General features: G+C 57.6%; 1 protein-coding gene across 4 annotated transcripts in view; it reads right to left on the reverse strand.

Annotated features, from left to right (window-relative positions):
* Positions 1–1833: 1833 nt before the first annotated feature.
* CXXC5 (CXXC finger protein 5) overlaps positions 1834–27938 on the reverse strand; it is a 39177-nt gene continuing 13072 nt past the window's right edge. For 2 of the 4 annotated variants that reach the window (XM_087760209.1, XM_087760210.1), the window contains exons 2-3: positions 7875–8920; positions 1834–2848 (exon numbers count right to left, since the gene is read on the reverse strand). In XM_087760209.1, coding sequence (XP_087616335.1) covers positions 2804–2848; positions 7875–8660 — 831 coding nt within the window. In that variant the 5' untranslated portion in view covers positions 8661–8920 and the 3' untranslated portion in view covers positions 1834–2803. Of the gene's footprint in view, positions 2849–7790; positions 8921–27938 lie in introns of all 4 variants that reach the window. The other 2 variants (XR_015705323.1, XM_087760212.1) reach the window with 2 other exon arrangements.

A 27938-nucleotide genomic window follows, 5' to 3' on the forward strand; every position in this document is an offset into this window, starting at 1 on the left:
CCCTGTGCCTCCCCTGAGGGGCTCCTTGGAGCACTGGGGCTGCCACGATGCACTGTGCCGGTATGATGCCCGTGGGGGTGATGGGGGACACATGCCCCGTTGCCTTATGCTTTCCCGGGGGAAAGCAGAGTTGGGGACGCTGCTGTCCCTGGGGGGAGCAGGCAGCAGAGAAGCAGCGTGGCACAGTGGGGTTTGCCACATCTGCAACTGCCCCAATGGCACTTCACCAAGCACTAGTCTGTGCCAACGGCAGCTCCCCGTGCTGCACACACAGCACCGAGCACAGCTCTGTTGTGGGTGACACAGCCAGACCAGGGGAAACAGCCCTGTGGGGCAGCCCCAGCAGTTCCCAGCCCTGGCTGCTGGTGGAGTGAAGCAGCACCACCACCCCCATGCAACTCCCACAGAGGGTCAGGGATGGAAAGGCCTGGGGAGGGGCTGTGCTTGCCATTAGCCAGGATGATCTGCCATTACCCAGGTAGGGGCAGACTCCCCCCCAGGTGCCAGGACTGTGCATTCACACAGCCCCAACCGTTAGCCACAGTCGTAAAAAGACAGCCAGACTCCTTTTACCCATAACACCCCCGCCATCACATTCCTGCTAAGTGATTTCGGCTGTTGCCCGAGCAGCACAAACTGAGAACCAACTCCCTGCAGCCCCTTGCCAGTGCCACCCCAGTCGGTGCATGAGCTGGGCATGCCACGCACTGGAGCACTCCTGGGGCGCAAGCAGGGTCCCTTGCCACACTGGCCCAGCTCCATCACCATCACTGTCAGCTCCAGTCATCCCTGCAGGCACCCCTGGGCTCAGCCACCAGCGTCACCTGGGTGCCCAGGGCTGAGCTCCAAACACCCTGGGAGCTGCTAGGGCAGCTGGGTGGAAACGTACTGGCGAGGGCATTTAGGGCAGTTTTCCCCAAGGACTTTCTGCTCGGTCCCGGCAGGTCGCTGCCCAGCAGGGATGGAGCCCACACACTGCCGTCAACCCCCCCTCCTCCGGGTGCACATCTGGTCAACAGATGCTGGCCCAAACGTTGGCTGGAGCCAGGGACAAAGGCTCTGGCTACCTCCTCCCGGCAAGGCAGAGCTGGCACTGCTGCATCCAGGCAGATCTGCCTCTTCCCACAGGCTGGGATTGATGCTGTCTGCGCGGCCAGGAGACCCTCTTGGGGGCTGGAAGGGGGCATACAGCCCACCTGCCAGCCGTGATGCTGAGAACAGTGCCCCAAGCGCCGGCAGTGACCACGCCGGCTTGTCCACCACAGCCAAGCCCATCCAACGTCCCCTCCATCCCGGATGGCTCCCACTTGACCCAGTGCCGGCATGAGGCCAGCTTGGAAAACCCTCCATCAGCTGTGCCAAACGCTCAGCCCCCTGAGCTCACTCACCTTTGAGACCTCATTTTGGACTTGTCCCAACAAAACGAGCCTCACCATGGTTCTCCATGGCACGGTAATGATACTGTTTTACCAAAACAAATGGCGCTGCACTACCCAGTAAAATTCCAGGCAGGTCAAGCCAGGAAACATCCTCAGGAGGAGCCGGGGCTGGCTTAGCCCAGCCACTGCTGGGATTAACTGTGCAGATTTAGCAGCCGGGGCGACTCCAGCTCGGCTCATCGCACCGTCCTGCCTGGGCCGGCCGCCGCCATGCTCCGGCATCGTCACCAGTGAGGTCTCCCCGGCAGCCGGCAGGACTGCGTCTGGCAGCCGGCAGCAGTGGCAGGGACGGTGCGCCCGGGCAGGCAAAGGCAGAGGGGGACTGGCCACCATCAGCACTGCGGGGCCTGGAAGGCTGGAAAGAGGGGTGGGAGAGAAATAACAAAGCTGTAAATCATGACACAAAACATGCATTCATTTTATTCACAAAAACAGCCTGGATCGCTAAAACATTACAAACAGCATTTCAATTTAATGATGTAGAGAGAGCTGGAGAGACGGGGATTTGAACAGAAGAGAAATATCACTTTTCGTAACTGCTTCAGCACAGGTCCTGCAATATTATTTTTATTTTGATTTTAACTTCAGTAAGTTTACAAAAATTACTTCTAGGAGTAAACCGTTGCAATTAGGAGGTTTTTCTGTATGCAGTGTTTCTTGTTCTATATTAATAAACTAACAGTGACTTTTTTCTGGGTTTTTTTTATTCTTTTTTCCTTTTTTGAAGACTGCCAGTTTTGTAGCAATTGTTTTCTTACACCTTTTATACCGAACCTCTTGCGGGTTAAACTTACATAGGTGAATGGCTAGGAAAAGGGATACTACATCGCTTTAAACATATTCTCATTTATAAACATGAAGTTGAGGCATTCTAGAAACTATCCACTCTATTGTATGATGGGAAAGAATCAAATAAAAGTATAAATGAGGGTGCAATTAAACAACTGTGCTAAATTACAGTAGTGCTTATTAGTAACTAGATTTTAAAAGGTTACTGTAAATTTACATTCCCTACACAAGTACTGCATCTTTCACACATAAACAACATCAACACCAAAACACAGAAAGAAACTGATTGTCCATACTCTGTCTATTAAGTCTTGGTACTTTACAGATCCATTGTTTTTTTCTTTTAATTATTTTTATTTGAAAAGCAGTTAAATGTCTGACTAGGACTCGAAGATGTTAAAATGAACGCAAAAAAAAAAAATTATAAAAACAGGAATGAGATTTGCGAGAAAATATTTTTGGTTCTAAAGAGACACAGGTGCATCCATTCATTTCAGCCAAAAATCCCTTGCCTGAGACAACACAAGCAAGCAGTGACATTGCACTTGGATGACAGAGCTTTGGGATTCCCGTTCCTACTGGAACCATCTGAACGCGGCTCCTGTAGGAAGCATCACCTTCTGGAAAGCAAGAGAGACAGGGAGGGGGGACAGAAGAAGAAGGGACAAGGTGTTAGGTCGGGTCCGGCACAGACACGCAGCACCAGGGTTGTGCACCCGCACCCCAAACCCCCATCCCCATCCCGGCATCCCAGGCCTCAGGACGGATCCAGCCCACGCTCAGCATCCCCCGGACGCGGCTGCGCATCCCAAGGTTTCCAGCCCACCGGCAAATGCCGGGACAGCAGCCAGAGGGAGACAGGGGTCCTCCCACCACCAGCCCCCGCCTCCCCAGCAGGGCACCCGGCACAGCAGCTTGGCCATTGTTCCCGCATCCCCACGCCACAGCCAGCACAATGGCGCGGCCCCTGACTTCCCCTCCAGCCGATAGTGAGCACAATGGCCGGGCCACGGTGAGCCAGCATGGCCCGACACAGCGGCCCCCTCACTGCCAGCCCCCACCTCCCCTGCCATGGACAGATGGACACCCAATGGACAGGAGCCCAGCCAACAGATGGGTTTAGGAGGGCATTTTGGGGGAAACTGAGGCAGGGAGTGAGCTGGCTGGGCTTGGGGCTACCAGACCTGGGAGCTGTTCAGGACACAGGGGACATCACCCCGCTGCCACCCGGCCACAATGAACAACCTTGTCCCCAACAGAGCAGCCCTGGGCACCACTGGGGACCTTTCGGCATTTTGCAGGGGAAGAGGGATGAGTCCCACCAGGCTCAACCCCACATTCAACAAAGCGCCTAACAAGGGACGAGACCTCTTTGAAGCCACCTCCAGGAAAGGTGGTGTGGGGCAATGGCCCCAAAGGCTCTGCGGTCCTCAGGAAGGAGAACCTGGGACGTTTCCCAGCTGGATGGGGTGGGAACACATGACGTTCATGAGACCATGGGTGGAGTATGCAAGGACCACAATGTCTCTCAGTGCCAAGAGCCCCCAAGCAAGGCCAGCTAGCCAGCAGATAGGGCCGTGCAATTACCAAGAGGACGTGCCTCAGAGGGCCTTTTGGTTCCTGCATCTCCAAACAAGTAAGGAACACCAACAGGAGACAAGCCACAGGCTGTGGTGATGGGTGCAGGGCAGCAGGCTGGGCTGCCATGGGACGGTGGTGGGGACAGCCAGCCCCAGCACCAGCTCCCAGCATTAAGCAGTGCTAGGGCACCTCATGTGTTGTCCCAAAAGTCAAAACCATGCCATATTCAGGTCCCTAACCCCATGCAGGAGCCAGCCAGCTCTCATCAGGTCCTTCTCTTGGATCAGGACACCCCCAAGCCTCAATGAGTAATCAGGGCAGTGTCTCCCCCCACTCCTGAGGGAAAGACCCCAACTTGCTCACTTCCACAGGCACCGTGAGCCAAACATGGGGCTTGGGCAAGGGGAGGGGGGCAAAGGGCAAGAATGAGCAAGAGATGGTGGTGCCCAGCTAGGCTGCTGACAAATTGCACCATCTCCTGCTCCCGGCCCATGTCTGGTCCTTGGGGCAAACTGAGCTGGGGCAGTCAACAACCAGAGAGCTGCAGGCATCACCAATTCCCCAAAGGCCTCTGCAATATGTGATCAGGCATCTGGGGAAGACACAAATGCCTCTGGCCAATGATGCATGGGGCCCATGCTGGATCCTGCCCAAGGCGCTGGATGCAGAACTGGCAGGGCAGAGCGTGGCAGACTCACCAGCAAGGGCCACTTACTCAGATACATCATCCCAGGAGAGAGGAACAAGGAGAGAGGGGGGTCCTAATGGGTCTGGAAGGAGATGTCTGATACAGGTCACCTTAAGCAACTCTGCCCCTTCATTATTAAAGAAAGATGGACAACCAGCTCTAATGTGGATGCCCAGGATAGTTTCCCACCTCATCCCCAGGAACACAGAATCACAGAATTGTTTTGGGTTGGAAGTCCAACCTCCCTGCTGTGCGCAGGGACATCTTTCACTAGATCAGTTTTTTTTGAAGCCTTGTCCAACCTGACCTTGAACCCTTCCAATGATGGGGCAGCCACAACTCTGGGTGATCTGTTCAGCATCTCACCACCCTCATCATGACTCATTTCTTCATTATGTCCAACCTAACCCTGCCGTCTTCCAGTTTAAAACCATCGCCCCTTGTGTTGTCACGACAGGCATTGTGAAAAGCCTCTTTCTGTGAGACTCACATGAGGGTGGCAGTGACCCTCTCTCCAGCGCTAGCTGGGGCACCAAGGCACTTCACCGAGGCTTCTCCAGATGGAGGACAGCTCTGCTGAGTCAAATACCAACTATTCATGGCCTTCGTGTGACCTACAGCTCTGGAGACAAGCCCAGGGTGACCTGTCCAGGGCTGGCCACTAGCCCCCACAGCATTACCCAGGGTTGCTGGGGCTGGCAGAGCCTGGAGGATCCTGGTCGGTGCAGGGACATGCTGCTGCCTGCTCTGAGCATCCAACCTGCCTCTCCAGTCTTAGAGCCTCAGCCGGCCACCACCACACTGAGACACCAGCAGCAACCGGTTATTCGGGCTCTGTAGATGGGCAGATAAAGCTTAACAGTGGCAGAGGGATTTAACCCATTTTTTAATGCCACCATAAAGGTTTAATTCTATTTTTTTTTCTGCTTGATTTTAGATCAACGTTTAATCACAGCTGCAGCCCCTGTCCAGGCTCTCCAAGGACACTCCTCTGGATGCACCAGGCTGGCAGACCAAAGTCACTGCCAGCTGCTCTTCTCCCGGGCAATGGCAAATCTCTCTGCAGAGGGGGACAATGCTTCACAAAGCCCTATGCGTTTTTCAGCCCCCATATAAAGGGCCACTGAATGGCCCCTCCTGTCCCGGTATCAAGCACTATGGTGCGATAGCACCCCACCAGGACCAGTGGTCCATGGAGCTGCCAAGCTGGCAGCACCTCTATGTCCTGGCCACCACCACCTCCAGACAGGTCTCCACCACAAGGCAGGTGCTGGTGATTGCCCTAGGGCTGGCCCAACGCAACGCATTACCAAGGCTGGTTGACGTAAGGCGAGGTTTAACAACCCAGTCATTGACTCAGGTGACCTTGGGACATCAGCTGGGGTCCCAGCATCCCCATCCCAGGCACATATGGCCACAATCTTGTTCAACCCTAGCAACGTCGACACACGGTGCAAGTGGATATCCTGAGACAGAGAAGGATCTGCTCTGAAAAGGGGACGGTGATGCCCTGGAGCAACCCACATCTGCCCAGGTGTCCATCTCCACCAGTACAACATCTCTTTTCAGCCTCAACACACCTATGGTCGTGCCCAGGAGGGACGGGGATCCATCTTTGGTGGGGCCCAACTCTATCACATGAAAAGCCCTATTTCAGTGGCTCCAATTTCTCAGCTAGCTGCAGGATGGGGAAACCAATCAAGGGGGTGACGGTTTCATGGGCTCCTGGTGCTATTTATCATCCCTGGACCCAGCGCAGCGCCAGGAGAAGGGAATGACTCCTCCGGCTGCTGTGAGCTCTGAGTCTATTGACCCGCTTTAGGACTCTTTGGAAGAGATGAACTTTTTTTTTCCCTTTCTCCCTTTTTCCAGATCACTGACTCAGCAAATTAGAACAAGAATATAATTTAGCAATACAGCGGTTTTTGAAAGACACAGTCCCCCTCTCCTCAACCCCACCGCCCAAATAGATTTTTTTTTTTTCCCCTTCACTATTCATTCAGAGCTGATGCTAATTGAAAAATGTAGCACATGGCTAAGAAAATGGTGGGCTGTCTCTTTGGGACGACCAGAGGATGGGCAATGCCCTCATGCCAGGATGTGTGATCCAGCTGATGTTTGGGTGACTTTTTAGCCTTTGCTGGCTCTGGGGATGCACTCACTGGCAGGAAGAAGCACGCCGACACAGCTGACAGTGGAATCAGCTCCCGCAAAAATCAAACCCGGTTTAAGCACAACATGTGGGGGACCCAGCAGACAGGTCTTGGCCCAGAGCACCCACGGGTGTGCAGCAAGAGGCAGGCTCTGCCAGAGTGGCGTGCCCACATGCCACCCCTGCACTGCATGACAGTGCTGCTGGCATCCAGGCCTCACCCATGTCACGCCACGCCATGCCATCAGCAGCTGCCTGTGGCCCTGGTTGAATTTCAGACCTACGTGATGACCTGAGTCACCAGACTTTTCCTGCACTCCCCACGTAAATATCGCACCTCCACAGCAGATTTGGCAAGGTGGCACCCCAACCCAACAGCAGCTTGCAGTGGCTCTCCTCTGGGGCCAAGGGCAACACACGTGGGTGGACCGTGGTGGGCACTGACAGCCCGAGTACCACCTCAAAGCCTCACAGCAGGAGGATCCAGGCACCCCTGCGCTCAGCAGGTGCAGCAGGAGCAGGTGTGCTCCCGGCTCAGTCGGGTGCTGAAGCAGGCACACCGCCTGCGGGGACTGCAGCTCAGCTGCCACCAGGAAATCCAGCTGGTGCCTTATGGACTTATTCATATCCCCCCAGATGGATGCTGGCTCAGGGAGACCCACCATGGCCACAGCACAGGAGATGCCACCCAGCGCACGCTGCAGTTTACCACCCAAAACCAGGGACCACCGTTCTGCTCAGAGCAAAGAGTGAGCTAGGGGCTGGGCTCCAGCTGCACCACAGCCACGGGTTTTACTGTCACCGATTACCCCCAAGCTCTGCCCCGAAAAGCTGCCTCCCCATCCTCTGATCCAGTCACTGGGTTAGAAGCCGCTCCCTGGCTCAGGGAGCTGCAGGCCGCCCAGGACAAGGGATGCCAGCACTGAAACTCAACCAGAGACCTGCTGCTGCCCGTGCCTGCAAAGGGGAGAGCGAAACCCAGTTCACCCAGGGACCCCAGGGAGAGACCCCCAGCCCTCCTCCCCAAGCCAATCAATCCCAGTACATAAGGGAGGGTAGGAACTGGGGGCACTGGGCAGAGCACACATCTCACAGTGAGAACTGTTAATGGAAAAGGGAAAAATAAAAAAGTAAGAAGTACCAGGTGTTTTATTATCTAGGGCAAGGTCCGAACCCAGGAGCGCAGCCCAAGGAGGGGTTAGGGTGCCTGAGAGGGGCCGGTTACCTCCAGTGCTGCAGAAGGCTTCTTTTTGAGTTCTTCACATTTTCGGAATTTGCAAATCTGGTGGCCAGTTTTGCGATTCCTACAACTGCTGCACTGCTCGCAGTTTATCCGTCTTCGGCAGGGCGGGCACATGCCGCATCTTTTCCGTTTCTTTTTCCCCGAATTGATGGCAGATGCCAACTCATTCTGCATGGGATACTCTGCCAAGCCAGCCATATGGAGCGCGCTCTCTGCCAGAAACACGCCAGCAGGGGTCATAATGAAAAGGCCTGGGTTGATGGGAAAAGCCCCCAGGTAAGGAAAATCAGAGGGGCCGTTCATTGTCTCTGCAGCTGAGACTGCCTCCATGTCAGAGATACCAGTCCCGTGGTCGCTTGCTAGAGGAAGATGCTCCTGTACCACTCTTTTGAGCATTTCTGTCGACTGAGCAAACTGTTGTAGGGCGGTCTGTCCTTCTGAGGAGATCTCCGACACCCGGTCTAATTTGCTCAGCATACTAGAGATGTTTTTGTGCTTTGAGGTAGAATGACTTTTATCCACAGTCGCTTCGTTGCCATTAGCTAAGGGGTTGCCTTTCTCTGAATGTTCGCTTACTGAGCTGCTGCTACCAAAGGTGGAATAGTGGGAGAGTGGACGGGACTTCTTAAGACTTTTGTTCAAAGGTTCACTTATTATTCCACTTTTGTTCCTCCTCTCAGAGTTGACAGGGGGTTGAGAGTCATCTTGGTTATTTTTTTCTGTCTCTGGCTTGTTCCCAGTGTCCTGATGGGAGCCTGAATTTGACATGGTGCCCGGAGTGCAACAACAAAACCAAACCCAAAATTAAAAAAAACAAAAAAACAAAAAAACAAAAACAAAACCCCACCCCCAACGCCAAAGCAAAAGACCCCCAAAGCCCTTCTGGTAGCACCAGCCCGCCAGCCACCAGGGAAAGCTCAGACAGGAACGCTCATCAACAGGACGGCTCCTCCAGCGCTGGCCGCAGAGGACTTCAGTCCAATCTCAGTGCAAAGATACTCTGCAGCTCTGGTACACAACATGCGGCTCTGGAAGTAGAAAAGAAAAGAGAGTTAGCGCTGGCAAGAGCCAATGGGCTTTTCAAAGCGGCTCTTCCTCCCCCTGCCATGAAAGTCTCAGCACTGCGAACAAAGAAACTCCAGGGAACGGACCTCGGTGGAGATCCGTTCCGCTGCTCTTTAAAAGGGTCGTCATCCAGACAGAAATGGGGGGTCACAGGGAAGTCCTGGCCTGGTAGCAATGGCACTCCAATGCTTAAAGGCTCTCTGTGCCCGACTCTCCTCCCTGAGGGACTGCAGCCCCAGGGAAGTCATGGGGCTCCTTTCCTGCTCCGCTCCAGCAGCATGCGGCCCTCACGCCGGATGGGATTGCAGGCGCCTGCAGGATGCCCCTGAGCTGGCAGCCGGAGCTCATGCGAGGTGCTCATGGCTCGTCCCCACCCTGCAGCCACCCACGTTTCCCCAGCCGGGTGCCACGGAGGCAGCAGGTTGCAGGGCTACGCCCCAGCTCCCCTGCCCCCCCAGATGCTGCTGCTCATCCAGCTCAGGCTAGGCTGCGCCCCTCACCCTCCTCCTCTTCCTCCTACTCCTCCTGGACCCTTGTTCCCGGGCCAGCACTCCACACCAGAGCTGGGCAGGGGAAGGAAGCCACATGGGGAGCTGCAACATCCACCTCCAAGCCCTACAGGGAGCCACAGCATCCACCTCCAAACCCCACCAAAAGCTGTAGTGTCAACCCCCAAGTCCCATGGGGAGCTGCAGTGTCTACCTCTGAGCCCCTGCAGCATCCACCTCCAAATCCCATAGGCAGCCATGGTGTCCACCTCCAAACCCCATAGGGAGCTGCAGCATCCACCTTCAAACCCCACAGCAGCCACTTCCAAGCCCCAGTGCTGACCTCCTTATAACGCCCTGGCGTGCCCTGCCTGCATGCCCACCACAGGCACCTGGCCAGTCTGGCAGAGGCAGGGGCTCAGCGGCAACAGCAAGAGCCCCCTCCTTGGCACCGTTCCCCAGAGCGGGGGTGATGCTGCCGTCCCTGGGGCGGCTCTGGGGCAGCTGGGCCCAGTGTGTCTGCAAACACTTGTTGCGAAATTCCTCCTCCTCCCCTCCCAAGCACGCACTCACGCACAGGCACCGCCGGAGTAATCAGGCTTTAGAGGAGAAAAGCTGCAGGGCTTAGCGGAGCAGGAACCCATGTCCCCACCCCGGCAGCAGCTGGGGGAGGGCAGGACCAGGAGGAGGCCCCTCGCCTACCCCATCCCTCCATCCCAACTATCCCGGCAGCCTCCTCTCCGGCGTCCGGGCAGGGATGTGGCCATGTGTGGAAAACTCTGCTGGGACCCTTGCCTCTGCCCAGGGGTGATGCAGCACAGCAAGGGGCATCCCTGCACCCTGCTCGTGCTCATCCGTCACCCTTTGTGTCCCCTTCATCACAGGCGAGCTGCAATGCAGCCCCAGCAACCCCACTACAGCCCACAACCCTTCCTCACAGATATGGCTTGGCAGCTGAGCTGTGGGCATCACCGTTAAAACGCTGACGGGGGCAAGGTCCCCGCGCCAGCCACCACGGTACTGGCAGAGGAAGACAGCCCGTCTCACCCCGGTGCCAGAGCCGGCTCGCCTGCGGAGAAACCCCCCCCCGCCCTCACACTAAAAACCGCTTGCTTCAGCTGCTGCGGGATTTAAGATGCAGCACAGATCGATGCAGGGCTCGGGTTCCAGCCTGGAGCTCGCCAGGCCACGTGGGGAGGGAGGGCTGCAGCGGCAGGACTGACTCTCCTTGCCCGAGCATCATGCTCCACACCAAGCAGGGGGATGTTGCGCGGTGGTGAGGCTGGGGTGCACCCTAAGTGGGTGCTGGGGTGCTAGGAGGGTGGGTGAGCCGCTGCCATGCAGCTGGGGCACTTGTCCCCGGCTGCTGGGGACATGCGGGACTCGTCCCTGGAGGCATTAGGATGGGTCACACCTTAACGCCGAAAGCAACGAGTGCTGGGGCCGGAGTGGGGAGCACGGCAGGAAAAGCACTGGACGGGAGGATGTGAGATAAAGCCGCCCGGCGGTGTTATCTCACGCCTGCCCGCGGCTGCCTTTCCTGCGGCCCTGTGCCTCTTCCGCCCCGTGGTGTGGCAGCCCCACTCAGCTGCCGAGCAGGGAGCCAAGCGCCGGGCCGAATCAGCCCAGGATTTACCAGCCTGCCCGCGCACCTTGTGGCATTGTAACTGCCAAGCCGCGGTGCTGCTGCAGCGTTAACCAGGGGTCTCCAGCAATGACCAAGAGCACATCTCGCATCGCTCTGGCAGAGTCCGAGTCATGCCCATGTGGGGCTCACCGCCACACTGAGGGGTCCCCCCCAACCCCACAGCACAGGATGGCGGGGTCCGGATGCTGAAGTGGGGAGGACACCAGCTGGAAGCACACCATGGTCACCATCTCCATCAGTTCACATCTTCCTCCGCAGCCAGCCGTACTGGCCAGCCTTCCACAGCTGGCTCTAGCTGACAGCTGCCCGTTGGTCCCACCCTGCCACGTAAATTGGGTGCCAGCAGCTCTGAGCCCCTGCCAGTCGCAACCTCCTCCAACCGCGGCTGATGGCTGCAGAGCCTGGAGCACGCCCCCCTGCCCTGAGCACCCACTGCTGCGATGGGTGGCACTGTGGGACGAGGCCACCCCACCCCACCCGATGCAGCTCAGCTGTCACCCATGGGGACAAGGGACACACTGCCATGTCCCCTCTCAGCTCCAGCGGTGCAAGGCAATGCCCAGCTGCTGGCACAGGGTGCTGCACCGAGCCGTGCCAAGCCGTGCCGAGCGGCGCCACCGCACAATCCCGCCATTGTCCTGGCTGCCGCTCTGCCTCCACCAGCTCCCACCATCTGCAACTGCCCGGCACTACCCTCCAGCCCCCCAGGGCTGTGCTCCTCCACAGTGGCAGGCACCAGGCACCATTGCCATGCCAGGTGGGATGGGTCTGTCCCCATGCTGTCTCCTCTCGAGGGACCCCAGAACCTGGTTGCTGTGGGGTGCCTGGCTAATTTGCACAAAGGGAATGTCTCCCCCACCCCAACACTGCAGGACCACCCAGCACAGCAGACATCTCAGCTGCTCCTCACCAGCCTCTGACCAGCCGGATTGCTAATTGCAGCGGGGGGAGGAATTAATGATCTTAATCCCTTCTTTATGATTGACCCGAGTAAAGACTGCGAGGGCCCCCCCGTCCCGTTTCTGCCCCTTTTCTGGCCCCCATGCCCTGGGGAAGGTGCCGGGCAGCGTCATCTGGGTCCCTGTCAGAAGGTGCTTAGTCCCGGACGTGGCATTAAGGGGCACGTGATGGGCTCCCTCGCCTGGGTCTTTGCACTGGGCAGCTTAGCAGACTGGAGGAACGCCAGGGTTCAAGGGGACACCACCAAGGTCAGGAGGCCCCAACCCACACCCAGGGGGTTCCCAGCCCTTTGCAGGACCCTGGTCCCCCACTGCAACCCCCCTGCCAGGTACAGGCTGAGCCCACAGGGTCTGAAAGCTGGGTGCCCTGGGGGCTCAAGTGACCAGTTCGCTACAGCACCCAGGCGAGGCTATCACTTGGGTGTCACCCACTTCACCCATACCCACTTCCACCACCCCAAACACCTGACCCCCGCCAGCCCAAGATGCTCGGCTGGGGCGAGGCAGCAGCCCTCCCATAGTCCAGGCAGGGAGAAAGGGAGCTCTCCTCCGGGGCTTCCCCCGGAGCTGAGCCCAGCACCACCCCGTATCCCCCCTTCACTCTGCCCCGGGGCTCCCTGCAGCCCAGCACACAGGCTGACCTTGGGGACCGCGCTACAATAGTCCTAACATCTTCAAAAAATATAAAGGTTGCAAAAGGATCTCTGGTGGTCCAGCACCCAGAGGAACCATCAGCAGCTGATGGACTGTCTCCCTGATTGCGGGCACCATTTACTGTCAGAGGGGAGCAGAAGAGTAGCTTCGTTTCTCGTAAAAAAATGACAAGCTGCGATTTCCAGCCCGCTCCCCTGTGTTATTTCACTGCATCGCTGGAAAGCCATCAGCTCCTGCCGACGCAAAAAGTCTCGTCTTCGAGAAAGAACTTCTGCTTTCCTTTGATTTTAAATAAATCAACCTCCTCCCGGAAAAGCTGCCGGTCGGTCAGCCATGCACAGACACAGCCGTAAAGGGAGAAGAAAGCAGCAAAGCCGAAACCGAGCTGCTCCCGGGCTCCGGAGACAAAGGGAGAAAATAAAAGTTCAGCTTTTTTCTAATCCCCGGGCGCTGGGTGGGCACCAGGGGCAGCGGCTTTGTCTGCCTGGAGCAGACAGAGGATGAGGACGGAAGGGACCCCGGCATCTTTTCAGCCTCAAGAAAGGCGGTAATTGTCCCCTCCACCGGGTTTTTGTCCCCGCTTCCTCCCCCTCGCCATGCAGCCGCCTGCCCAGCACAGCCCCCACCTCCTTAGCAAAGCCCTGGTGATGGATGGATGAACAGACAGACAGATGGACAGACTCAGCCATGCCATGGGTAGACCTAAGGAGGGCACCCACCACCGGCACTTGCCCCACTCCAAGGCATCCCAGGAAGGGTGTAGGTAGGTACCTTCCCAGATGGAGGTACCACTCACAGCTCCAGAGAGGGCCCAGAGGTGGGCCCCATGCTCCTCAACCACCCTGGCCAACAGCCGTGAACAGGACCTCGGGATGGACAGGATTGCAGGGCCATGGGTGGTGGGAGCAATGCATGGGGAGTCCCAAGACACCCTTGAGGCATCCTGGTGTCTGAAACACACCCTGGGATGAGAAAAGCCAGCAGACAGAACAGGACCACCACCCTGCAGCACTGTCATGGGTCACAGGGTCCAGCTGCAACCCAGGTCAAAGGCTCAGGAGAAAAAGCACCACCAGGATAAGGTTCAGTATACCTCCAACCCCAGTGCCACAACACCCGACTCAGCTCCCAGGTACCTGATTTCCACAGCATAGTTGAACCTGCTGCTCCCTCCACCGGGTGACACAGGTCAACTGAAAGCTGGCGCTGATGTCTCATCACAGCCTCATCGACCAGCAGTCAGGCAGCAGGCATGAGACCAAAGGGCTACTGGACCTCTCCAACCACACAAGGAAGCACCATCAAGTCTTGAGCTGCCAGGGACTCAGCCAGGTGAGAGCTGGCCATAGGGACTGCTGGCAGGGCAGAGACTCATGGCACTGTCACCTCTAGGCTGCTGCTTCTGCCAAAGCCATGTGGGGTAACAAGGTGAACCAAGAGAGAAATCAAGCCGCGATCTCTCAAGGCTAAATATCCCTGCAGGACACCCATTCAGGGAGAACATGGTGCCTGATAACCAGGTACAGGCACCCTGAGGCAAAGACAAGGACGTCCTTCACCTACATTGTTTGCAAGCCATCACCCCTGTCAACCCAACAGCCCCCCAAGCTCTGCTCTTTGCGTTTATCCTCTCAAAAACTGGTCCAGCCAGAAGATCGACTCCTAGATGCACCATGGAAGTTACCATCACCCACTAGATTTTCTCCAGACATCAAGAGAGGACGCCCAGGCCTGGGGAGGTTTGGGCAGTGTCATAAATGCTAAGCCTCACCCTGGGCATTTGCAGGTTAACGAGCCAGAGGTATGATGGGTTGTCAGATGGGCAGCTTGCATGGAGACAGTTCATCTCCTGTGCTCCAGAACATCCTTTGAAGGGCCAGTTGTGGCAGCCATTCTGCTCATCTCTGCTGCCGAGGTGGCACTGAGGGACGTTAAGAAGCCAACTTGTGAATTAAAAAGGCTATGGAAGATTAAATCCAGCATCTGGAGTTAGCCCTGGAAGCAGACGGTGAATCATCATGGCACACAGAGTGGCTTTCGCCCGCCTCCTCCTTGCGGGCAGCCACTCTGCTCTGGTGGTGCCTCCCAACAGCAGCTCTGGATGCACACACAGCCTGGCCAGAGATGTTCCCTGCCAGGCACATCCTCCAGGGACAGTGTGGTGAGGCCATGCCGCCGCCCAGCTGAGCAGGCAGGAGGTGATGCCACTTCCCCAGGTGGACTCCCTACACCAGAGCTCCAGCAAAGGCATATTTTTCCCCACTGGTGGTGGGTTTCCCCATGTAACCCCATGGCTGCTTCCCAACCTGCTGGCACACCATGCTGGTATGGCACAGCCATGCAGGGATGCCCAACTTGGGCAAATGCACCCAAGCAAGGCAGAGCCTATCACCAACGTGCACTGGACTTCCAAAGAGGTTACCACCGCAGCGAGAACAAGGATATCCCTAGGGAGACCACCGCCTCCATGTGTATCCTTGAACATCACCCTGTGGCCAGCCCCGTGCACACCCTGCCACCTCAGTGAGCTATGGTGCCGGCACAGCCGGAGCCACCACCGTGGGGACTGACCTGCGCCCCAGGCCACCCCATGCCACCCAGTTGGGAAACGTGGCTGCGTCCTGCCTCCATGGGGCGGTGGTTATGGATTAAGGAGTCTTAAATGTCAGACGACCAGGAGCTCCCTGGAAATCCACTTATCTCCGCTGCCACTCGGAGCGGCCAGAGCTGGGCGGTTATGGAGATAACACGATTTGAAGCGTCCACCCGAGCGTTGCAGGGCTGCGGGTGCCCTGCGGACAACGCCAGGCACCTCCTCCCCTCCTCCGCTCACCCAGCTGCTGCCCAGAGAGCCGGGTGATGGCCACACTGTGCAGCCCAGGGGCTGCACCCACCTGCGCAACCCCCCCTTCCCCAGTTTGGGGGGACGAGGGAGGCTTGGCAGCCTCACCTCCCCGGCGCTCATCCACCCCCTCCCCGTGCCAAAGCTACGCCAATTCGCTGCCCAAATCCTACAATGACTGTAACTAAAACCTACCAGATTGAGCCTCGCGAAGGGCCCCCCCCCACTTCTCCCCCCCCCCACTTCTCCCCCCCTCCAAATGGGATTGAACAGATCTGCACTCGCACAAGCCCAGCTCGCAGCCAAGCAGCATCTGACATTCACGCGCCGTGGCACGGCTCTCTGCCACTCGCCCACTCCCCCCGGCTTGGCATCGCCCTGCCTGACGCTGTCCCCCTGGAGATGAGGCATCACTCCCAGCCCAGCAGAACCCCCCTGCCCTCTCCAAAGCGCCCCCCAGATCCTCCTGGAAGGACCCCAGCTCTTTGGGCCAGCTAGTTCCCAGTGTCCTGCAACAGAGGGAGGTCCCCAAGGTGACTTCAGGGCTGCGATGTTCAGGACACCAGGTTGAATAACCTGGGGCCAGGTGAACAGGAGGCAGGTGCTGCCCAGTGGCAGATGCCAGCATCAACGGGCATCCGGGCAAGAGCCCCAAGAGCCACTGCAAAGGGCTGCAAGGGGCACAGGCAAGGCTTTGCCCCAGGGAGACCTGCACACAGCTTCACCAAGGCCAGGCTAAGATGTGTGAATTGTTCCCATTAACAGATGGGGCAATTACAGCATAAATTACTTGGGGTCTAACCAATAACCAGGTCACGGAGAGACCGATCAGCAGGCGCAGAGCTCCAAGAAGTTAATTAAAAATAAGAAAAAAAGTTGTAGGCACAGCCACATGGGACTATTTGATGGCAAAGAGCCCCATATCCATCAGTGCCACTCTCAAGTGCCACCTCCAGTGGTGCCCAAATCCATTAGTGCTACCTCCAAGTACAACCTCCAATAGTGCCCAAACCCATCAGTGCCACCTATAAGAGCAGCCCCAGCCTGGACAGGTCCCCTTGTTCTCTCAGCTTTCTGAAAACCTCATCCCTCCACATCCCACCAGGCAGCTCCGTGGTGGCAGAGCACAAACCGAGAGGCTGCTCAAGATCCCAGGAGAGCTGGTGGTAGGAAGCGCCGGAGCACCTATGCCAGTGCCTGTGTCACCGTCACCTACGGCAAGCAAGAAGCGCGCCTGCCATGGGAGCACCAGGGTCAGCCCAGTGGATTTGAGTTTGGTCATTAATGGGTGGTGGGGACCTCATGGTCCCTAGTGATGAGACCCCCACCTCAAAGGCAGTAGGGCAAGGATAGCACCTTGGTGCCTGCGCCCCATGGACCAAGTGAGCACAGGGAAGTGAGGCAGGAGCCATGCAAGCAAGGGTGCAGCAAGCATGCAGCCCAGCTGGCCACCCCTCTGCAGGCTGAAGAAGACGTTGACATCCAAGAGGCGTCTCCACCACTCACACCAGAAACACTCCAGAGGGCTGAGTCCCCACTGCTTCTGCGCTGGTGGGATTAAGGTGTGCAATCCCCCACCAAACACCCTGCAAGCACCTGCTCCCAAAGGTGACCACTTTGGAGGAATCGCTTCTACTGCTGGGAAAGCAGTGGCACCATTGGAAAGCCACTGGGGTCCACAAACGGCAGCTACTGACAGATGTCTAAGAGGACGGCGAATAATCCCGTCTTCCTCTGGGAGGATTCGGGTCGCTCTCGCCCTCGCCGGGGGTTTATCCATTGTCGGGAACTGCCAGCGGTTGTTATTTTTGGTCAGCATCGCGTTTTGCTTGGCCTCGCTGGCAGGAGGGAAATAGGAGGAAGAAGAGGAAGGGGAGGAAGGCCACCTGGCCAGGGATGGGGGGGCCGTGGGGCACTCCGCAGACTTCAGGGAGCCCAGGCGGTCTCCTCACAGCCTCACTGAGCATGGCCAAAGCTTGCCACAGTGATGGGACTGGCCAGGCCGGCAGCGAGGGCACGGTGCAGCTGACCAGTCCAGGCATCGCAGGCTCCCCTGGTGCCCAGGGGAATTGCTCCCAGTAACCCCAGTATGCCCAGTGGACCAGAGAAGGTTAAGAGGTTTTGGGGGCAGGTCTCACTGCCCAGCTGCCAGCACCCTCCTGCGCAGACAGCAGTTGGGGTTGTCTCCACCAGCAAAAGAATGGGCAGGGGAGCTCCGGCAGGGACAGGCAAGCCCTGCCTGCAGACCTGCACACGCCTCAGATCCATCCTGATGGGCCAAAAAGGCTCGGAGCTTCATGAAAGCAAGTCTCCAACCTGCCCTGACACCCCCAGGCTGTGGACCCCCATCCCTCACGCTTCATCCCAGGCAGCAGGCAAGCCCCACTGGCAGGTCCCATTCTCCCTGATGGCTTGGGCTCACCGACACCGCAGGATGCTGCTCCCAGGGCTCGGCCAGCCGCTGGGATCTGCACCCATCCCTCCAAGCTGGGTACAACAGGAGGTGTGGGTAGAGCTGGGGTAAGAGGCATCCAAGAGCTCCTAGGGAGAAGATGCACAGCCATGCCCCAAGACTTTGCGCTTCTCCCCATCTACCCAGAAGCAACTCAGGGAGCATCCCAGCTCGCCAGCAAGGCAGGGTTTGCCATCCTTCTGTGCGTCACCTTTCCACCACCACCCAGTCTGCTTGTGAAGTGCGAAGACAATAAAAATCTGCCTCCCCGCTCAGCAGGCTTTCGTTCCTGCAAGAGATGGAGGACACGCCACACAAAACCGCCTCTCCCGAGCTTTCTCCGCGCTCGGCACCGCTTGTCATTCAAGCAAACCCCGTGGCCTTTAAGCTGCCAAGGTACCAGAGCTGCTCCGGAATTGGAGTTCGCTCGGCTCCTGCCCTGGAGCAAGGAATCTGAAACGCTGCCACTGGAAACGAAACAGAGCATCCGTCATTTTACTTGCCAGGAATATATCCAGCCCCCAAAAAAGAAATACTGCCTGCTAAAGAGCCAGCAACAAAAGCCCTCAATTTCACCGGCAAAGCAGAGCCCGGCATCGGGCATTTCCACCCAGGTCCTGATCCTCTGCTGAATTCAGAATCACCTGAAATACAACGAGCAGCAGAGTCGGGTCAGGGCCAGAGGGGCCAGAGCTGCCTGGGGCCGGGAGGAGGGTGCCGGGTCAGGACCACTGGTGGGGACCAGCGGACCCCACCCAAGATGCTACAAGGAAAATCCACAGGTTCAGAAAAAAATGAGGCAGGTGGCAGAGGCAGGGCTGGAGGGGACAAAAGCTCTCTCCCACCGCTGCCGAACCAACGCATCCAAGCACAGCCAGCCCTGCTGCAGAGGGTGCCCTCGGGAAGCCACCCTGCTCCCAGCTGCTGCCAGGATCCTGCCCACGAGCCACCCCCAGCCAGGCAGGTCATCACCCCCTGGCCATTCCCAGTTGCATCCCCAGGAAAAGGAGCAGCACGTTCCCAGCCAGCCCAGCCCCCAACCCAGGCACGCCAACCCAAATATCTGCAAGAGGCGCTCCCCTCCATGGGAACGGCAACTCAACACAGAGTTCACATGCCCCAGCAATGCCTGATTAAACTCCCAAACTCCAAGGGAATACCCCTGAGGCTGTCTGAAGATAAGCTAGGAGCTAGACTGCTCTCAGGAAATGCAGGAACTGGGAAAGAGCAATCACTTTTTTCCTTTTAAATCCAGAATAATACAGAGCAAACCCCAGCGTGCTCTAGCTCAGATGGAAGCACTTGCCCAAGCTCGCTGCCATGCGCCCCGGGAGGTTCCCGCTCCCCGGCATGATTGGGACGTCACGGGTGACCCCAGTGCCGAGCCAGATCCTGCCAGAGGCGGTAGGGATGGAACTGGAGAGCCCAGGATAACCCAAGGCAGCACAGGCGAGCTGAGCATGACCTGCCAGGCTCTGCATGCCAGGCTGGAAGACGTTGAGCAAGAGGACAGTGCTGGAGACCTGGGCAGAGAGAAGGCTGCCACCACAAGGCCAGCGAGTACCAGAGAATGGGGACACTTGCTGCCAACACCTCCAGGACCTGTGATGCTCCACAGATGCTCCATCATTTCAGTTCACCCTAGGGAATGCCACAGACACTGGTTTCACTGGTCCTTGGGTCTCCTGCGACCCTCACTGCCCTTCTCCTCCCCTTTGGCTTCTCTGTGACATGTAGTCGTAACACTAGACCCAGATCTCCCAAACCATCCACACACTCAAGGGCAAGGGCAGCCAAGGAAACCATGTTGGTGCAGCGCTCAATGCAACTCTGAGCTGGAGCATCCCAGGATAAAGAAGAAGAAGATGATGCTCCTCCCTTTCGTACCTGATGGAGTCCAGGGAGCAACCAGCTCCTTGTCCTCCAGGAGAGTGGAGCCGCAGGGAGGGTTTGCACCATGTCCTGGGGATCAGTGAGCCCTGGTGCTGGGGCACCCCAGGGTGAGCGAGTGAGAACAGCCCCATCCTGGCTGCCGGGGCTTTGATGGTGACCAACTGTGATGTCATAAGCAAGAAGTTCTACCTTCATCCAGACCACAGCCAGGAAGGAGACTTGCACTGAACGCACACCATGCTCTTGAATGGACAAATGTGTCTGAGATCAGAGGAGCACAGGCGATGCACCAACCCCACACCAAGCTCTCCGTTGGAGGAGATGTCTAAAAGCTCTCTTGGTTCTTGATGTTTCTTCAAGAATCAGCCCCAGAGGAAGGATGTCTTCCTTCCCTGTGGAAGGATGGAAGAACAGCAGTCCCGGGCAAGCTGATGGGAAGAGTCATTAGAAAAACAGTTCCCAGCAAACTGTTGGGACACAAAGTCCTGCCTCAGGGATGTGGTGGCATGGTGAGGAGGGGTTGTACCAACAAGGCCCAGCTTCTGTCTTTGATTGGATACCAGTTTGGCTGCAGAAAGCAACTGGACTGCTACAAAACACTTAGATTTTCACTGGATATCTCGCACACAGCCACAAGACCTTTCCATATAGGAAGGGGGCTTCTAAGAAAGATGGGGACAGACTTTTTACCAGGGCCTGTCATGACAGGACAAGGGGCAACAGAAAGAGGGCAAGGTTAGGGTGGACATAAGAAAGAAATGTTTTACAATTAGGGTGGTGAGACACTGGAACAGGTTGCCCAGAGAAGTTGTGGATGCCCCATCCCTAGAAGTGTTCAAGGTCAGGTTGGAGAGGGCTTTGAGCAACCTGATCTAGTGGAAGATGTCCCTGTCCACAGCTGGGGGGTTGGACTGGATGGTCTTTGGTGGTCCCTTCCAACCCAAACCATTCTCTGATTCTATGGTAATTTAACTACCAGCACCATGCCCTATCAAAAAAGCACAAGTGAGACAGGGGAGGCTGGAGATCTCAAAGAACCAGCCACAAGACAGTCGGAAAGCAGAGCTGGGGCCCTGGGAAGGAGGAAGGGACCATCGCCACCACCAGCCATGACATGAGTCAGGACAGGGGGACCCTCAGATGAAAGACCTGCAGGGCACACAGTAAGAAACTGTGTGCCCTCCAGGGGCTCGCTCTGTGTGTGGCCTCAAGGAGACCGGCTGTGGAATAATCCATCTCACAGGATGTCGCAACACGGAATAAGATGGGGAACAGCCGCAAGACTGAGCCCTGAGCATGAAGGAAACACGGCGTGATGGGAGCTGGAAAGGGCTCGATGTGGTGAGCTTGTTGCACTGGAGATGTGCTTTGAGGAGACTTGATTACAGGGTGTAAGCGTCCTTCTGGACTCACTGGTCCTTCTTGGTCCCAGCCTCTGAGGGTCTACAACTTAAAAAAGACTTAGATATCAATGCTTCTGCCTTTTCTCACGTCCCAAAAAGCTGAGAAACAAGGTGGCAAGCTGGAATGCCAGGACAAGCTGGGTGTGGTTGTCACGGCCAGCACCTGCCACGTGGTGGTCCACCCCTTCCCCAGCCAGCGCAGGGTGGGTTCAGAGCTCCCAGCCTCTTCCCAAGGACCTGGCACCACCTCTATTGGTGACGCCCCACCCCCACCCCCAAGAGAACAGCCTTCCTTCACCCATGCAGAAGGGTTTGATCCCAGGCCCTCCTGGAACCCAACACCCACATCTCCATCTCTGGGTGGGTCCTCCTGCCACAGCACTAGCAAGCCCCCGAGATGGGAGGAGTGGGGCCTCCAGAGCACAGGGCACCAACCCACAAGGTTGACATCCCCACCGCCCGCTCTCAGCTTCCATGATGGACATCCTCCTCCATCTGCTGTTTTCTCCAGCCTGCTCCATCTCCTCCTCCCTCTTCCCCATGCTGGGACCACCACACCGGGACCACCACGCCACAGACTCACACACCTTGCCCATGGTGACTTGCTCCATGGTAGCAGAGCCCAAAGGGAGCCTGAGGAACAAGCAGGGGCTGTGGGGGCAAGCTGGGCAGGGAGCAGGCGGTGGATTGGACAAAAAGAAACTCATCCCTGCAGCTAGGATGAGCTGCTGGTATTTTAAGGACTGTCCGCAATGCCTTCCTCTGGCGAGTGGTCGGCAAACCCAAGGCATGACTGAGGGCAGGGTGGGGAGAACACTGCGCTCACAAAACAGAGGAAGGAGCATTACCACCCCAAGGGCTTCACAAAGAGCCATACTTGGCGTTTTTTTTTCCTCCTTTGATAGCTTTTGACACATTTGATATGGGGCACGTCCAGGTTAAGAGTAGAAAAAAATTCCCCAGCACTTCCTGACCAGGTTCCCCTTGACCAGGGTGGCTTCCCCATCCTTGTGTAGCCTGGATGGACCCACGTGGCCTCCCCACACCATTCTCCTACATGATGTGAAGGCGAACCTTGGTACCAGGAGGAGGAACATCCTCCTTAAGGATTTTGCAGAGAAAGAGGTAATTCTTTACCCCAACTATGCATTTTAATGATGCATCAAAGCCAAAACCCTGCACCAGGGCGCTCCCAGGGCTGCAGCCCTCACCATCTCTTGCGACCAAGGGAAGCGGCTGGCACCTGCGGGGAATTCAGGATGGGCATCTCCAGAGGATGGGTGCGGACATCCTCGTGTCCCCGCAGTGGGCGGCCCCACTTCGGCTCAAGGGGTTTAACCTGAACTAGTGCAAGTCTCTCCTGCAGACCCCTGAGGGGTAAGGCCCCCTGAGCTCTTAATGGGCTTATGGAGCTGCTGGGACCAGAGCAGCTCCCCCAGCACAGGGGCTTGGGGGACTTAAAGGCGCCGCTGGCCGGCAGCCCCCCGTGGCACCACTGACACCAGCCGTCCCTGGCACGGCAGGGGCCACCCGCCAGCCCCATCCCAGCTGGGCTATTGCTGACAGTGCTGAGCGCTCAGCCCCGTTCCCACCCCTTCCTAAATCCCATGCACCCTCCTCCAGGCAGGTGTCCCTTGCTTGGCCTCAAGGACAAAAGCAGATGCGTGTCCCCCCCAGCTGCCCCATCCCTACAGTAGATCTCATCCCCCCCACCCCATGCCACTGGCCCCTGGCACCCCCAGGGGAGAGCAGAGCCCACAGGTACCAGGGAAGAGAGGAACGGCTCAGGTAAGGAGTGGGACGCAGGAAAGCCGGCGGCAGAGGGCAAGCCAGCATGCCTGGTCCTGCCTGTGCCAGCGTCCACACCCCCATGCCTGTACCTGCGTCTGCACCCTGCACCAGCACCCCAATCCTGCACCCCATGCCTGCGCCTTGTACCTGCACCCCATGCCTGACCTGCACCCCATGCCTCACCCCTGCACCCCACACTGGCATCCTGCGCCCACCCTCTACTGCTCACCCCATGCCTGTGTCCCATATCTTGCCCCATGCCTGCACCTCACATTTCACCCCACATCTCATCCCACTGCATCACCCAGGGCCATGCGGAGCCCATGCAGCAGGACCAGGAGGTGCCTGGCATTGGGGCAGGATCAGGGCAGGACCAGCTGCAGGTTCAGCCTTCTCCTGGGGGCTCAGACCCCCCTCAAACTCAGGCTGGGGGTGACAGAAGCATGTGCCACCCAGCACCCTGCCCAGTGAGGACAGAGGGGCCAGCACACCATCCCACGCCATCCCCGGGAAATCCTGTTTTTCCAGGTTTGGATCAAGCACAGGGGACCAGGAACAACGGCCAGCAGCAGCAGGGCCATCCAGGGAAAATCCTGCTGGAAAGCAGCAACACCCCATACCAGACAAGCCGGACCTGTGCTGCCGAGGCAGCCCCTCACCAGCCTGCCACGCTCCAGCAGGGACAGCTCTGCCTTCCTGCTTCATCATATTTTGGGGGCTTGGGCTCCGGTGTGTAGGTTTGTGCCTTCAGGTATTTTCAGAGGGGAAATATATAAAAAAAAGGCAAAAAAACCAAAAAACCTGGGCATGTAAGTGAGCTCCTGTGATTTACATATCAGCTGCTGTACATGCACACGGCAAGGAAAAATCCTTAGGAAATTTCTGCTAAAAAATAAAAAAAATAAAGGAAAACCCACAGAAGGCTGAGCTTGCCGGACACAGCACACCAGGAGAGGCTGACAGAGCTGTTACGGTCTATTGGGCCAATAATCCACAAACTAAGACGGATTTATTGTACATGGCAGATCGTAACAGCTCCAAAGAAACCATCACTGTCTCCCGGTGCTTAAAATTCACTTTCTTGGGGGAAAAAAAAGGGCCAAAATATGGCTTTACGAGATAAGATGCGTGGTTGTACCATTCTGTGACAGACAGAAGCCTGTGCAAACACATATATGGGGTTTTTTCTTGATATATAAATAAATAAAATATCTCCCCTTCCAAGGTGAGCGCGACTGCATTACCTGGCTTGGAGCGCTGTTGTTACCACCAGATTACCCGGCTTGGTTTCACCTCCGTTAGCAAGATGGATTTGCAGGGATGTTGTTTCTGCCCCAATATTACCGCCCGAACGCAAGGGGAGACAAAAATTAAATTAATTAAAGCCAACTTGAGCCCCTGCACCCATCTGACTTGCTGGGATGGGTGGATTTGGGTCCCCTCTCCTTAGAAGATGCAAGCCTCTGAGAAACAAGATGCTGGAGCGGAGAGCAGGCTCTTCCCACCGGCACAACACTGTGATGGCAAGCCCGGGATAGGGGAATATTTTAAAAATAAATAAATAAATAAAAAATTAAGGCCAGAGCTGGTGCTTTCCTTTGCAACTTTGTTTCTGGGCGGACAGGAGCCCCAGCCAGCGCAGAGGAGCAGGACCAGGAGCGGGACCAGCCCGACCCCAGCAGTAATTGCGGCGTCTGTTCGAATCGCTGTGACACTGGAAATCACGCTGGGCCCGGCTGAGAGCTTACCAGCAGGCTGATCATATCAGATGGGGATCAAAGAGGCTCAGCTAACGGGTTTAGTGCACAGCTCGTCCCAGCCAGCACTGCCACCGACGGGGGAGGCCAGGCTCCCGCTCACCCCGGGGGGGCTGTGCACCCAGGATACTTGCAGGAAGCCCAGAGGGTGCGCGTGGCAGCGAGCATCCCTCCACGGGGCGATATCTAGGGGCATGCCTGGCGAGGCAGCCAGCCCTGAAGCCCGCCGGCATCACGCCTGAACAGTGGATTGGGCAACACCATGCGCTTGCCCTGCCAGCACCCAAAACCATCCTGGGGGAGTGCAAGCAGTGGGATGCCAGAGCAGGCGACCATGAGAGCAGCTTTCAGCCACGCTTGGAGACAGAGCAATGACGGGTGCAAGCAGGGGGTTTGCACAGGGTGCCCCGGCTCCAGCGCCGCCCCCCCCCCCCTCCCCCAGCAAGCAGCATGGCCCGGCCGTGGGTAACAATGTGCCGGGGCTGGCTGGGTGGCTCCGGGGAGGGAGTCGAGCCGAGTAATTAGAGCAGGAGGCTGTGAGTCAGCAAACGATGCGTAACCTCGCTGAGGTTGACAATGAGGCAAAAGATGGCAGTTTCAACCGAGAGCGCCCACTGAAAGGGCACATTTAGATATGCAAGAAGCAGCAACTCCCAACAATTGCAGGGCTGGCGACCTGCTCTGCAAACCACGCTGCTCCACAGTCACCATCTGGCTGCCAAATATTTGACGCCTTTCTCCAAAATCATTGCAAATAGAGATGCGGTCAGTCACAGCCCAAACCCTACGGGAGCAAGGTAGTGGGGACTGTTTCTAAAAAAAACAGTGTTCAGTGAGGAAGACGCCAGCCAGCCTCTCCTCTGGCACCCCAGGCTGCCCAGGGAGCAGGATGCAGCCCGGCTCCGCAGCTGACCTTGCTCCAGATGCCCTAGAGAGAAGAGCAGCTGGCGGCAGCGATCCTCCTGGCACCACCGCCGCACTCCAGGACGAATACTAAGGACGAGGCTTGGCTTGGAAGCAAACCCCAGCTCCAGCGACAGGCTCGTCCCCCCCTTTTCTGGGGGGTCTACCGGGGCGGCAGGCAGGTAGGGCCCTGCTGCACAGCAGCCCTCGGCGAGGAGAGTTTAATTAACCCCGGAAAGCAATCGTTAAACGGCCAGCCTGGGTAATCGATGCGGAAGGGGCAGCTTGCTGCCGAGGGACCATCTGCTCCGGGGAGGGATGGCGGCTTGTCATCCCCCCCTTGCTGCCCTTCGCCCCGCGCCTGCTGGGAAGCTGCCGCGGGGCAGCTGGTTTGGGGGCCCAATCCTGAGCTTAATATTGGCCGAGCTGACCCCGGGCAGGATGGGAGCTGCCCAGCACAGGTCCCTCCGCCCCTCGCCTCGACCCTCCCTTCCCGTAAAGCCCCAGGTCCCCGACCCACGTGATTTCCTACGCGTTGCAGCCCCCCCAGCACAAAGCCTGACTGGGGGCTCCCGCTGGAGGGTCCCTCCAGAGCAAGGCAGCCCCCATAGCCGGGATGGAGCTGAAGGAGAGCTGGGCAGGGACGCGCCCAAGCATCCTCCTTGCCTTGCGGGTATTTTCACCTATGAGATGAGTTTGGACCAGTCTCAGCCCTGAGGGCACAGGGCACTTTTGGAGCACCCAGCCCCTGCACATACATACAGCCAAGCTCCCAGGGGAATACTCAGAGGGATGCTCTCGGCATCCCGGCATCGCCCAGGGTACCAGCCACCCTGCCGTGGGGCACCACATTCCTTCCCATCCCTGCCTGCCCTGCCTGTCTGGCCTGGGATGCCCCACAGCAGCCCGGCAGGAGAGTGGCCGGACAACCAAACCCCCATGGGCAGGAGGCAGTAGGGAGACCCCTGGCATAACTCTGCTACTGGAGGGAAACTGAGGCAGGGAAGGGCTGGGATGTGCCCACACTAAGGGACACAGATTCAGGTTTTCATGCTACCCAGCATCATTTATTCTTTTGTCCCTGTCCCCCGAGTGCACATGGTGGGGGACAGGGACAAAACAGGTTTTGCCATGTCCAGCAAAAAAGCCAGCCACGTTGTGTGGTGTCTGCCCACGCTCCAGTGACAGCCTCTGCCCCCCTGGCACCTGCCCACACCTTCAAACTCCACAGGCAGCCCTGGGCCCTTCTCCAACCCCATACTTCCAAGTTTCTCCTTAATTGCTTTTATTTCCACCCAATAAATAAATGATGCTGGGTGCTCAGGGGCAGCAGGGCCAGGTGGGGTGCACCCGCACCTGAGGGACCCAGGAGCTGCTCCCCACTCCAGGGCACTGACTCCAGCTCCAGGATGGGGTCCCTGAGCAAGTTTGGGATGGGCATAGGGAGACCCCTGGCTCCTCACCCCATAGTCACACCCCGGGAGAGCTTTTTGGGGGCAGCTGGGGACACAGCCAGCAGCAGCGCCCCAGGGCAAAGCCAGACAGTGGGTGGAAGAGCAGGATTTTGTCCTTCACAATGGGACTCGGCGAGACCAGTGTTCCCAGCGGCATCACTCCTTCTTCTCCTACGAGGGGACCTTCTACCGTCATCACACCCTGCCCGGCTCCCAGTGCCACCATGTCCCAGAAAGCCCATGGGGACACAGCACTGGCACAGTCTCCACTGGGGGACGTAGAGAGAGCCTGGCCCCATGGCAGGGAGCACTGGCGATGCAGACACTGGGCATGGAGATGCAGGCATCCTCCTCCTGCCCTGGATCTGTCCCCCACCCCTCAGGTGGCGAGGGGGCATCCCCAAGAAGGAGAAGGCCTGCCTCCCATGGAAAGAAAGGAAACGCCACGAGGAGACCAACAGCACTACCAGAGTAGGTGCTGCGGCAGGGACAGCATGAGGGACAAGCCCTGGGACACAGCACGGCCCTGGCCCCAGGAAAAAGCCCTGCTTTCATCCCCTGGCCTCCCCCGGGGTGGAGGGGAAGGTGCAGCTGCTGCCATCCCAGGCGCAGGCAGGGTGACAGATGGGTCCCCAGGATGGCCAGGACTGCCAGGATTCAACGTGACCCATGAAGTAAAAAAAAGTGGGCTCATGCCCTTCCTTGCCCTGGGGCTGGGAGACACCTCAGGCTCCTCT

This window comes from Nipponia nippon, unplaced genomic scaffold (assembly GCF_047370975.1).
Source record: "Nipponia nippon isolate SJK-2023a ecotype South Korea unplaced genomic scaffold, ASM4737097v1 scaffold_21, whole genome shotgun sequence".
NCBI classification, from domain to species: domain Eukaryota; kingdom Metazoa; phylum Chordata; class Aves; order Pelecaniformes; family Threskiornithidae; genus Nipponia; species Nipponia nippon.